Here is a 14,362-nt window from a genome sequence, read left to right on the forward strand (position 1 = left end):
GTCCTTGTTGAGCTGTCACACTCACAGTCAGGAGTCAGAAAGGTAGCAGCAGATTTGTGATGGAATCTACCCTTTGTGGTTATACAAGAAATTAAGCACAATGTGAAAAACGTTGTGTGATGATTGAAAAATTAAGACCTGATTTTCATTTTTATTGTATTTTTTGAATGTCTGTGGCACTGTACAAAAATGTTAATTGTATTCATATCTTTCCTTTTTTGTTTATTTTTAGATGATGTTGAAGTACAAAGATAAGAAGTGGTACCAGTTCTGACAACCTACATCCAAATAGATCAATTTAACTTTATCTTGAGGAAGGAAAAAGTCCTTTTTTTTTTTTCTTTTAATTTCTGCAGGACGATTGGAGTTGGAGGAGTATTCACTGTCTATTGGATAGTGTTGTTTCCTAGCACAAATCATACAGTTTTACCTCAGTCATATGGCTTTAACTGAGGAGCATTATATTTAAAACAGACACACAAAAACTTGTTCGTGTCATAGCTGTGGGATTTACTCAGAGTTTGGGAACAGAGCAGATGGCATAGGACACTTGGAGAAGAGAGGCAAAGGGGAAAAGACGTGAGATGGGTCGAGGCAATGCAGGATCAATCCTTTGTAAATGTCGTACGCCAAAACTTTGTGTTATTGTAACTGCTGCCAGTGTTTCACCCTCCTGTGAGGAGAGGCAATAAATCAGGGGTCCAAGAGCTGGAATAAAGTTGTGTTTGTCTTACTGAACTATTAATAGCTGACTTTCACCTTCCCCCTTCCATTTTTACTGAAGAAGAGTTATATTCTGTTTGCTACTGTCTCTTTGGTCAGGCAAGCTGGAAGTTTGAAAGATCCATATTGAAAATGTATACATAGTTGACCTGTTCATAGTCTCTTCTTGGACCCCTGATCTAATATTCTTGTATTCACATCATACTCTGTCAAGTGCAAAACAAAAGGATAAGTCATTTTTGTATTAAAAAAATCAAGTGAATAATATGACCGCATTACGTTTCATGCTGGAGTTTTCATTTGTGTTATGGCTATGCGCTGTGAAAAGTGATAACATCTCCATTTTGGTGAGAATTCTTCAGTGTCTTTTATGTATCTTCTTTCTTTCAGCTAAATCGCCGTTTCCCCCTCAAACCTCACCCCCGCCCAATTATTGGCTGATTGTGAAATGTTCGGCATTGGCTAAGGTTTCACTCATCATGTGAATTTTTATAAATATTTGACTATCTTTTAACAGCCATTTAATTTAAATTGTTGAGGCAGTTCTAAGCAGAAACTGTAGCTAACTTTCATCCCTCTTTAATTCTTTATTACCAAATAAAAAACCTTGGTCTCAGGTTTGAAACAGTTTTAAATTCCTTGAAGATGTTGATTCAAGGAAAAGGGCAAGCACCTAATTTTAGATAGCTGTCAATCTTTTAGTTGATTTCTTAAGACCTTTTTGTAGAGCTACTGTACAAGTCTGTATTTTAGTAGATTCAAACATTGAAGACCTACTTAGAAATTGGAGCTGGTCTGCAAAACTGTTTTCTGTAAATGGGTCTGATACCGAAGATGATCAGTAAAGAGGTTCTCAGTATTTCAGTAAGAAGAGGATCACGATTTAAATGTGGGCAGGAAAATGTAAGCAGTTGTGCTAAATCAAAACAGCATATTGTGTTAGCTTATAACAGCTGCATCAAAGCCATAACTGTAGGGATGAACAGAGTTAGAAACAAAAAGAATTGTTTAGAATAAAATGTTTGCATTGTGGAAACTGAGTGATTACATTTTAATCTCAAATGGGAAATGGGAACTAATTTCATTTTGCAGGGAGGAATAGTTAGAGAATAACAGCTGATACATTTTCTGAAAAATTTCCTGTATTGAATCATTAAAATAAATTCCTCCTAGCACATTAGCTGTAGACATTTGTCATGCACTCTTCTTCAGGAATTCCCAGGGCAAAATTTTGTCTGTTTATATCTAATTGAAAAATGTGGTCATGGGTGTATATGTTTATAGTACCTTATCATTTAAGAACCATAAGATGTGAAGGGTTAATGATTCTTAATATAGTTGCAAAAATTGTCAGTTTGTTCTCAGAAAATGTTCAGAATTTGCATACAAACTGGTGAATTAACTCAATTTTATTTTGGGATGAGGAAGTTGTTGACAACATCTACTGACTGCCTTTTGGTTTGTCAGTATTTGAGAGTGAACCACATGTCTGGCCATTTTGTGCTGTATCACACAAAATCAAAACAAGTCTGATTATTTGTTGAAATTTTTGTTGGGGGGGGGGGAGGAAAGTGATGCACCAAAGAAAGCAGTTACTGATGTGGATATGAAAATGCTAATAAGCATTCTCAGTTCTTGATAGTTCTCCATATATATATATATATATATATATATTAGCTCCAGCTATTTAATTCAGTTAACCATACATTCTGTATGTTACTGATTTAATTTTTGCAATGTCTGTTTGCCTACTGCATATTTAGTAAATTAATCTTGTATTTGCTTACAAGCCAGCAGCAGAAAATCAGATAAACTTACATGAGATCCATTTTAATAGAAATTCTGATGTGGTTTAATTTTTCCCTCGCCCTTACATTCAAATGAATTGATACTTTCACCCAGCAGAGACAGACTGCATTTCAGGGCAACAGAAATCTATCCCAGAAGTTACAGTACTCTGATCAGTTTTGGGGAGAGATGCACTTATCAGTGCTTATCAATAAATCATGCTGTCTGATCCATGAAAGCCACCATTGGATTAATAGGGAAGTCTTGCTTAGTCTTCCCAGAAAGAAGCATTTGACTGCCTTCAGTAAGCAAAGCAAAATAGGAAGGAATGAGAGAGCATATATTAGAATAGGGAAGATGTCTGTCTGTTAGGCACTGAAGAGTCTCTCATTTTCCTTGGCATTGTTTGTTTTTCTCATGTGTGATGGTGTACAGGTTGAAACTCTCTTAACTGGGATTCTCTGGTCCAGCAATATCCATGGTCTGGCACACATGTTGCAGGACCAGACAGACCCGGCAGAGGGCCATTCGCAAGGATCCACAGAGGGCTGGCAGGACAGTGGGCTGCCCACAGTGAGCTGATGGCGAGGCTGCCCAGCTCGTGGCAGCATGGCTGCCTGGCGGGGCTGGGAGCCACGGTAGCTCAGTGGAGCAGAGAGCTGCAATGCGGGGCTGCCTTGGAGGGTCTTGGAGCTCAAGTGCAGCGTGTGTGTCCTGGAGCCACAGCAGCAATGGCTGCTCAGCGAGGTCAGCATGGCAGCAAGACCAGCAGGAGATCCGGAGGCCAGTGGGCTAGGCCAAGGGGACCAGTGGCAGAGGTCCAGAAATGACCTCCCCTGCTCCAGCAAAATCCCTCATCTAGGACTGGTCAGGTCAGGTCCCGAGAGTGCCGGACCAGAGAGGTCCAACCTGTATATATTAGTTTGAAAAATCAGTGACATCATCATTCCCTATAGAATGAACGCACAATGGCTCTTTAGTCAATTATAGGGACCACATAGCCAATTATAATTGCTTTTCAGTCTCAAATGTTTGTTATTTTTTTTCCTTTGAAAAAAGTTTCTGATACTGATACTGTGGCATTTTATTTGCTATTATTGGACAAATCATTTTATACAGTGAACCCACATTTGAAACAGAGAGGCGACATCACCTTTTAGCCTGTTGATTACCTTTGCAATTGCTTGAACCTTTTTTCCTGTGTTCTGAAAAATACTAGAATCCATCTGCACTATTACACTTTTCTCTCTTTTATGGAAGTGCAAGAAACTGCTGCTACTTATATTAAATGTTGTGTATCACATTTAATTTAATTTTAAACCGAAGGAGCATTTCTTAAGTTTAGAATTTCTACCAAATTATATTTTTATCTGAATGTTATTTCATATAAACATAGGCGTAATCTGAATAAGTTTGAAACTGTTACTCCACTGGTATCTCAAGAAAGATTTGTGCTTTCAAAAATGTTCAGTTAGAAATACTACATAATTTACAGCATTATTCCTTGTCCGTTTTTGTTTTGCTTGAGGTATTCATTGCATGAGAATTACATTAGAAAGCTATATCCAAAGGTGATTTTTTTTTTTGGCAGTAAATTTTTTCTGGCTTAATAAATAGCACTGATCTGACCTGAACTTTAAACTTGAAATTGTTTCCTGCACTTTAATTCCTGCTTGGTATTTTATTCCTCAATTTTACTTTCCATATTTCTGTAGATCAGATTCATTGTTTATATACAAACATACTCATTCAATACACAGTGCTTAGGACAGGCTAGCAATCACGGCTGATAATTACAGTTTAAAAAGTGTGTGCTTTTTATCAGCAAAAATTGTGTATATAAATATATACAATATAAAATCTAATGCAAGGCACTTACCCTGTGTCAGCACCTGTGGTTTTTAAATTACTACAATGCTTTCAGATTTGTTTCAAGATCATACAGTGATAATCCTGTTATATTTATAAATGCTGTTATAAAATATACTTTTAGTTTTAAAAGAAAAATTTTATATGTACACTTTTACCTTTCATTTTAAAAAACTTGTGTTAAAGTTTAAGTCAAAGTACTTAAAAAGTATGTATATTATCCATACAAAGTTATGTTTTAAGCTTATAATAAGAAATAAATTCATATCTCATATAGAGATACAATTACTTTAAAAAGCCCATTTTTGTCTTCAGAAATGAATCATACTTACTGTAACTTCCTTTTTTGAACATTCTAAAATAATTCCTTAGCATGGGAAAGGGAAGGTATTATTTAAAAAAAAAAAAAACTAATTGTAAAACCTCTCACTAACTACAGCTTGCTTGTTGGATGTTTACCATAATTTGTTGTTTCAAGATAGAGATATAAAAACAAGGTGTTTTTTTAGCTTTTTTAAATAAATTTCCAAATATTAAAAAGGAGTTTTATGTATTTGGTAAATTTTTCCTTTTGTAGTTAACTGATTTCAGTTTTTCATCTACCCGTTGATAAATATTGTTTTCAGAAGGTTTTGTCTGTGGCTAAGGTGCCATCCTCTTTCTATTCCTGGTTTGTTTTACCTGGGTGGAAACTGGATTACAGTTGCAGTGCTGTGTTGATGTGTGGAAGTGTGTGCAATGATTGCCTTCTTTGCAGAGTAATTTCTCAGTTGCACGTTTTCTTCATTCTGGCCAGTTTCCTACATAGTCTTATATGAATCTTTTCCTGGGGATTTTAATGACTTTGCTGCTAATGCAAAAATTTCAAATACTTTATAGACAGAAATCTCTTAACTGTTGGGAAAGTGGGGGTGGAGATATAATGGAAAATGTACGTGGATCAGCTGAACTAACTGATTTAACTTTTATTTCCATTCTGACAGCTTAACATGCATTTAAAAGCAAATTAAGTTCAAATTATGCCCATTTCTAGTCATCATGTATCTTGTATAAATGTACTACTGTAAACCTGTATTTTGGTTATAGTGCTTCAAAAGAGTGTATTTTTGGAATGTTTTACACTTCAGGAAAGAGTACTGAATTCCAGGCCTAGAGATCCAGATGATAGTTAAAGTGAGAGAGGTAATCAGAAAATAATGTGACTAAATCAGTATTACTTCCAGGTTTGCAAGATAAAGCACATCAAAAATTGTTATGCAACTGCAGTAAATTCTTTTGACAGTTGCATGCCTTTTTATTAATACTTATTATATAATACCAATCAAGAGTGATTCAAGACATTAAACTTTGTTTAAAACATGTAAGACGTTGTAAATGGAACACCAATAATATTTAGCAACAGGCAATGCAAGGGGGGCATATTTTAAATATTTCCTTTTTAAAATGTAAATATACAGTACTATGTTACTGTAGACCTGAACTCCATTATGGTTCAATGGTTAGAACTAGACATGCTACTGCTTCATCGTACCAGCGCAATGGAAAACATCAGTAAATTTTTCTAGCATTGCCCACCCTTGAGGCAAGCATGCTTGTGGTACAGTTCTAGCTTTATGTATATCTTTGTACATGCGTATGGTGGTTTTGAGGTTTTTTGTTTTGTTTTTTGTTCATTGCAATTTATTTTTCAGTTAAGTCTTGCTGAGCCCCACTTACTCTTGAGGGTGATTACTGGGAAATGCATTTTAGGTAGGGTTGAAAATCCATCTGTCTACAAATAGTTTCATATGAACTGCAAATTGTACTGTTACAAACACAAATATGTTAGATTGTGTAGAGTTATTTTACTTGTACTTGAATTAAACTGTCATCATTAAACAGTTACAATTAAGTATGGAATATTTTTGTAAATAAAAAATACCTGTGCAGCTGCAGCTGGTATTTTAAATGAAAAAATGTATGATACATTAATGTTTCAGAAAAATGTTCATATATGTGTATATGAATGTCTCATTATGCTGAAGGGCTCTCATTGGGCAAAATAAACTACTCAAATCTCTCCTGAAGGGTATTAAACTGAGTGGTTGCTTTTGTTTTAATTGTGAGGCTACTTGTCAGAAAGTTTAATGAAGATGTGCATTATTCCCCCAAAGTATTCTGGGTTTTCTCTCCTTTCTCTGAAGCATCAAAGATGCTCACAGCTAGACAGATGATGCTTGAACCAATGAACAGGTCCTCAAATACTTGGCAGGTGGGTCTTGCTTACAAATTCAAAGTCTAATAGATTAGTTATTAGTGTATTCAGGGCCAGGCAGGAATTGGCAATCACGTTGGATTTTTTTTCACCTTCTGTCAAGGCTAAATCCCCTGGCACAATGAATGCAGAACTGGGGCCCCACAAAAGTACTCCAAAACCTTATATTTCCAGGCTTTGGTATAAAACTTTCCCCTCCCAAAAAAATCTCAAAAACCTAGATTTTGGGGGATAAAAATCCACTGCCGCCACCCAAGTAATGGTAAGAAAATTAGGGAAGAGATCACTTGGGAAATCTCAGTCCTAAAGTAAAACCAGGACACACACAAATTAGCCAATACCAGGTTAATAAAAAAAAGTTTTAGTATCACCACAATACTTCTAAAAGCACTCACTCACTATCATTTTTTTGCTCTAATTATGTTTTAAGATTTCTAATAATTGAAGGGACTAAATTAAATATTTTCTGTTTTTCTCTGCACTGTCAGGGCGTAGAGACATTTGTGAATGTCCACCGATGAAATGAAGGGTGTTCTGCAAGTTCAGTGGCTGTTGATTTGCAGATGGTCACCACTAGTTTTCAGTTACAAAATTGCTTCTCACCTTTACAGGTGTGATGAAGTGCTAGACTTAATGCAGTGATATTTTCCCTAAGTCTGCCAGCAAACTGAAATAATAACTTTGAAATATGTGAACTGTCCCATTCATCTCAAGGGCCTGAAGATTTTGAAACCAAATAATATCAACTTTGTGATCAAATATTTCAGTATTGCTTATTTAAAATCCAACTACTCCTGTACAAATTGCATTTTCCCTGGGTGCTCAGAAGCCCTCGTAGTCCCCTAAACCTCCAGATTCTCTCTTGAAGCTTCTCTCATAATTAAGCATTTTAAACCTAAACTAAACTGGCTAATTTATAGGTCTCAAAATTTAATTCTAAATGGGGAATCGTCATTGAGTGTGTGTGTCCAGTAGGGTCCCACAAGAATTGCTTCTTAGCTTTACACTATTTAATGTTTTTGATGAACTAGAAGAAAACAAAATCACTAATAGTGTTCAGACCATATAATTGTTGGGGGAGTGGTAAATAATGAAGAGGATGGTTCTCTGATACTGAGCACTCTATGCATTTTAATAAAGTAAAATGTAAAGTTATGCATGTAGAAACACAGAATTCAAGTAATAAATCAATAGGGGATTGTATCAATAGGGGATAGTAAGAATGGCTAAACTACATCAGACCAAAAGTCCATCTAGCCCAATAGCCTGTCTTCTGACAGTAGTCAGTGCCATTTATCCCAGAGGGAATTAACATAAGTAATCAAGTGATCCAAACCCTGTCACCCATTCCTAGCTTCTGACAGAGGCTAGGACATAATTTCTGTCCATCCTGGCTAAAAGCTATTGATACACCTATCCTCCATGAACTTGTCTTGTTTTTTTTTTAACTATGTTAAAGTCCAGGCCTTCACAACATCATGTGGAAAGAAGTGCACAGATTGACTTCATGACATACTTCATATATACTTCAGTGATAGAAATGTAGCTGTGTTAGTCTGGTGTAGCTGAAACAAAATACAGGACAAATCTGCACTTGAAAGGGAATCCTCTGAACTGGCATTCATGCTAAAATTCGACACTCTCCGCGGGGGGCTGAACAAAGACCCCAACTACCTTACCCATTACAAAGATAGCTTCCCCAATTATCACCTCTAATACCATTAGCTCACAGACATCTACCTTTCCCCCCTCTAATATCATTAACTCACAAGCATTCACCTTCCTTCCCCCCCCCCCCAACATCCCCCTTCTGTTCTGAAATGTGATTTGTCCTTTTCATATGTGTTCATTTTTTTAATTGTATCCTTTGGTATATATGGTTGAGACTATTTTCTTTCACTATTTGATCTGAGGAAGTGGGTCTGGCCCACGAAAGCTCATCATCTAATAAACCATCTTGTTAGTCTTTAAAGTGCTACATAGTCCTGTATTTTGTTTCATATATACTTCATTTTGTTTTAAACATACTTCATTTTGTTGTTTTAAATTAGCTACCTATTAATTTCATTTGGTGACCCCTAGTTCTCATGTTATGGCAGCAAGTATATAATTTTTCCTTATTTGCTTTCTCCACACCAGTCATTATTATGTAAACCTAATTATATCCCCTCTGTCATTTCTTTTCCAAGCAGAAAAGTCCCAGTCTAATTAATTTCTCCTCATCTGGCAGCCATTCCATATCCCTAATAATTTGTTGCCCTTTCTGAACGTTTCCCCATACTAAAATATCTTTTCTCAGTTGAGGCAACCACATCGGCACACAGTGTTAAGATGCTGATGTACCATGGATTTATAGAAAAAGCAATAAAATATTGTCTTTATTCTTTTTTTTTTAATTCCTAGCATTGTTTCCTTTTTTGACTGCTGCTACACATTGAATGGATGTTTTCAGATAACTATCCACAATGATTCCAAAAACCTCTCTTGAGTGGTAACAGCTCATTTAGTCCCCATCATTTTATACATCTAGTTGAAATCATATTTTCCGATATGCCTTACTTTCCATTTATCTACATTAAAATTCATCTGCCATTTTTTACCTAGTCACTTAGTTTTTTGAGGGGCTGGGGGTTAATTGCCTCTCCTGTTGTGGGTTCCAGAAGCATCATTTAAGCCCATGGTTTCCAACCAGTTCTGAAGCACTAGCCACTATAGTGGCTGCTGCTATAGTGAACTAGCCAGACTCAACCACCCAAATAGCCACATTGTTCAAGCCAACTAGTCACACACAGCTGTCCAAATAGCCACATGTGACTAATGGCTAGCCTGTTGGACACCATGGACTTAAGGTGTCAAGAAACTGCATCCTTTCCTGAGGTGATCTGTATCTGGACAATATGGAGATAACTGAAATCCCCTATTATTATTTTTGAGGTTTTTTTTATTTTATAGCCTCTCTATTCTCAGCAATGATGGAAAATTAGTTGGGACAGATCATTTGGCTTGCAGTTTGCCTATTGCCTAGTAGGGATGGCAACAGTTACCGGTAAGCATCACGTAGTGCTTGGTCCTGTGGTTGTTCCTTTTCACCTTCACTTGGAAGCTTACTGGGTGATGCTTATCAGTAACCAGTGGCCTGGTTTGGCAGGAGCAGTCCCTCCTACCTCCACCACGGGATTTTGCATCCCTAGTGCCTGGCTTAGGAGTACTTATTAGTGCTTGGTCCTGGTCACCTGTCACACGTAAACACAATTGTGCATTTTTTTGCCACAAGAGGGCAGACCTAGCTAAGGTCTGTGTATTGGCCTGTGGCAAGAATTATGTACATCATCTCAAAGCAGTTATTGTGTTAATGGGAAAAAAAATAGTCTTAACCTGCTTGTCAGACAGATTTTTGGAACATTCGTTTAACCTTTTAAAAAAAACCTAAATATTCTAAGATGAAATAACTTTCCCATAACATTTTACTGTATTTAACATTTTACATCTTAGTCATTGTTAAAAGATTAAGCTACAAAAGAGAGTGAACAATTAGGTTATCCTGGGAGGTGTATAGTGACAACCCAAAGTTTCTTAAACTCTTGGAGAGCTGCAGGACACTGAGGCAAGACAGGCAACAGCAACTGTTCACGGACTTAAAAGCTGCTGGAATGGGAATCTTGAAGACTCACTAGCACAAATTGTCAGCCTGTTAGCGTGTATCTAGACTACAGGGTTTTGTCGACAAAAGTCCACTTTTTTCAACAAAACTATACCTGCGTCTACACTGCCGCTGAGTTCTGTCAACATAACGTCGACAGAACTCAGCAGTTTTGTCGACGGCTGTAAACCTCATTCTATGAGGAATAACGCCTTTTGTCGACAGAGGCGTTATTGCATCTACACTGTCCTTTGCGTCTACACTGTCATGTCGACAAAGTGGCTTGCTTTGTCGACAGAACTGGCTGTAGTCTAGACGCTCTTTGTCTACAGACGCTTTGTTGACAGTATCTGTCGACAAAAGCCTGTAGTCTAGATGTACCCTTAAAGATTACATTATATTTTAAAGCAGTTGCTAGACTTAATCTGCATGTCACTACACACCATGCGCAAGTGTTTTAAACAATTTATAGAAAATACTGATCTTGCTGCAAAGGGCCAGCCTGATCCTGCCCAGGCATTGACAAGTTTGCTAATTCCTTTGCCGCCTTAATAGATTGCAAAGAAATTTTCATTCAAATACTTTTTTTTTGTGGTTCAGGAGACTAACAAAGAATAAGTTGAACCACTGTCAGACAGTATCGAATACAAACTCTTTCAAATTGAGAATAACTAATAATTCCCCAGTCTCGTCCAAAAATGTACAAAGCTTAAGAAGTATTTATTGACCTACCATTATTTATATGGCAGAACACTACTTACTGAGTGTTACTTATATGCTAAGGTTACACAAATACAATATACAGTCATTTATTTAGAAAAAAACACATTTTCCATTAGAAAAATGGCAGACAAATTTAGCTAATAAAAAGCTCCCAACCTATCTGAGCATGGGGCAACATATGTGGCAGAAGTTGTTAGTTGAACAACTTCGTTTCATTGTGGTTTCAAATCCATGTTAGAAGTGAATGTAGGAAGCCATGGAATTTTCATTCCTTTACTCTTTACCCAGTCCTGAGGTTGGGTTTCAGAATGACTCTACATCAACAGAGATGATTTTATTTCTTTTATATCAGTGGCATCAAGCAAACTTTTTCATAGTTCCACTACTCCACTTATAAAAGTTACCAGTTTCTCTCCTCAGAACACTTTCAAGGTTGAGGCTCACTCTCACACGCTAGAAGTGTCTCAGGTGTCTAGTGTCAAGCAGCTGTTCTTAGTGTCCCTGCTTTAGTTTGGCTAAAACTAATTTATAAGTAGCTTATGTTTAGGTTCCCCCTGGTAATCCAAATCCCCACCACCTGTGTACACCAACCCCAGGGACAAGAGCAGTTTATGGGCTGCAGCCTAGAACCGTATGCCTCCAGTGCATGTAAATCAACTGGAAAAGAAGTGTAACAGTGCCAAATAGTGCCGCTGTACTGCTTGTCAGTATCTCAGCTATTGGCATATAGACGCCTGATTCTGCTGTCAGTGATGCCCTTGGGAATCTGGAGTTGCCACAGCAATTTGGCACAGGACTGCCAAGTAATTATCGCCCTCACCCCTTCCAGGCAAACAGAGATTACCAACTTCCTAATCACACAAAACCAAACACCCCTGCCCTACTCCCCCTCGTGCTATCAGGCCTCCCTCCATCACCCGCTCTCCTCCCAGCCTTACTCACTTTCACTGAGCTGGGGCAGGGCTTGGGGATGGCTCTGGCTGGGAGCCTAGGCTCTGGGATGGGGCCAAAAACAAGAAGTTCCAAGGTGTGGGATGTGGCATGAGACTGGGGTGTGGGAAGGGGGTTGGGGACAGGCGAGAGTGAGGGCTCCAGCGGGGAATGGGAAGGCAGGGGGAGACTCTGGGGGGTTAGAGGATGCAGGGAGGTGTTAGGGAATATGGGGATGGGGGCTCAGGGCTGTGTGGTATTTACCTCCGGTGGCTCCGGGAAGCAACCAGCATGTCCCTGTGGCCCCTAGGTCCAGGAACAGATAGGGGCTCTGCTTGTTATCCAGTCCCAGAGGTGCCACTCCCACAGTTCTCATTGGCCAAGGTTCCTAACACAATTTTATTCCACACATGGATTGAAAACATTTGAGGGAACATTGCCGGAGGGACATGCTGTCTGCCTGTAGGATTTCCACAAAACCAGGGAGCCTGCTGTAGCACTGCTGACCAGACTTTTAGAAGCCCTGTCAGCAAACTGCCATGGTCCCTTTTTGACCAGGTGTTCCAGTCGAAAACCAAGTATTTGGCAACACTAAGGTAAACAGCACTGGAAGTCCAGAGGATTTAAGAGTCTTTGACTCTTGTGTTCACTGACTTTTCCTTTTTCTTGCTACAGTAAAACTCCATTGGTCTGGCATCCAATGCTCCGGCACTCCTGATGGTCCGGCACCATCAGGAACCCGGAAGTACTCCAGGCAGCCGGACAATTGGAGCTGCTTTGCGCCCGGCTTCCCAGATTCAGCCGCTGCTGAAACTGACCAGGAGCTGAATCAGGACGCCTGGGGCAGAACAGCTGGGGTGCTGCCGGGTTGGTCTCGCAGCGCCGAAAGGCGGCACTACTGGACCAACCCGGCAGCACCCCAGCTGCTCTGCCACAGGTGTCCCCGATTCAGCCGCTGCTGAAACTGTCCAGCAGCGGCTGAATCGGAGATGCCTGAGGCAGAGCCAGACTATCGGAAGGGGGGGCTATGAGTGGTCTGGGGTGGCATCTCTCCTACCCCACCCCACCCAGGCCCCTCATAGCCCCCCCTTCCAATAGTCCGTCATATTTGATAATCTGGCACCCCCTGGGTCCTAAAGGTGCCGGATTATCGGAAGTTTACTGTAACTTGTTTGGAACCATCATTGGCTTATTCATCACAGCTGTTATGTGGCTAATGGGATTTACTGAAGTGCCTGAGGGTGCATCTACACAACAGGGCTTAACTGGAAATAAGCTACACAAATGGAGCTATGTCAATTGCGTATCTTATTTCAAAATAGCAAGTGTCTACGTGGCACTTATTTCCAATCAGAGCACCCTTCCTCTGACTTCCCTTACTCCGTGTACAATGAGGGTTACAGGAGTGGGAGTAAGAAGTCCTCCAGCTTGACAGTATCTTGACACTATTTTGAAATAACTGCCTGCTGTCTAGACACAGACTAAGTTATTATTTCGGTATAGCGCTAGTTATTTCAGAAAAGTGTTGCAGTGTAGATGTATCCTTAGTGAGTTAAATAACTAACTCCTATTGCAAGTCATTGATTTCAATGGCAGTTATGTGCTGAATCGGTTGAGGTGCAGGGAACAATCTGTGGGCTGCTACCACTGTCACCTCAGTCCCACTGTCCTGTTGGTGAACTAGAGGTTTGTTTTAACAGCCTGACTCCCTGTTTCAGCACACATGAGCAATACCTCCATTCTCAAAGGCCTCAGTGTAAGTTACGGACCATTTTAACATCTGTAAAGTTGAAAATCTGCCTTGAGAACAAATGTGTCATCCTTTGTGATGCTGCTCTGCCACATAAATGTGCCACTGGCAAAGGAATTACAGAAAGTTGCTTTCACTTCCCACTTGATGTTTACTACACAAAACAATTCTGGCTTTTTGTAAGCATTTAGAGAAGCATAAAATCACGTAACCACTAATGACTGTTCTTGGCCCCACATGAATAATTTTTTATAGATTCTATATAAACATTGATTGTGTCTCAGATTGACAACACAATCACAAAATAAACAGTGGAGCTGCTATTTGCTAGGCTTCGCTTCCCAGTATGCTACCTACAGAAAGAGAGGGCAAGCCAAGGGATTCTTAAAACACTCACCAAATTCTCCTCTGTGGGCTTTTCCTTAGAGGCAGCAAACTGAATGTTGCAGTTTCCTGCTTATTTTTCTGATGGGAGAATGAGAGGACTGGCATCTAGGACTAGCTCCTGGATCTTTCAGAAAGGAGGGTAAAAAGTAAACTCACTGGTAAAGTTTCACAGTAGCAACTGCATAAGCAATTTCACGAGTGTTAAATCAGCTGAAATAGCATCAATGCCAACTGAGGTTTTAAACTGGAAATCCCAGAATGCAGAGGGGAGCCTGGGAGTCAGAAGTTCCCAAATGGA

The 14,362-nt window shown here is 39.1% G+C and overlaps 1 protein-coding gene across 8 annotated transcripts in view; it reads left to right on the forward strand.

Annotated features, from left to right (window-relative positions):
* The window catches only part of STXBP5 (syntaxin binding protein 5), a 194,812-nt gene extending 188,373 nt beyond the window's left edge, over window positions 1-6,439 (forward strand). For all 8 annotated transcript variants that reach the window (XM_025184070.3, XM_075924382.2, XM_025184056.3 and 5 more), the window contains one exon: window positions 233-6,439. In XM_025184070.3, the coding sequence (XP_025039855.3) occupies window positions 233-274 (42 nt within the window). In that variant the 3' untranslated portion in view covers window positions 275-6,439. The remainder of the gene's footprint in view (window positions 1-232) is intronic.
* Window positions 6,440-14,362: the final 7,923 nt, after the last annotated feature.

The sequence above is a fragment of the Pelodiscus sinensis genome, chromosome 3, assembly GCF_052426305.1.
Source record: "Pelodiscus sinensis isolate ZL-2025 chromosome 3, ASM5242630v1, whole genome shotgun sequence".
Taxonomy (NCBI): Eukaryota; Metazoa; Chordata; order Testudines; family Trionychidae; genus Pelodiscus; species Pelodiscus sinensis.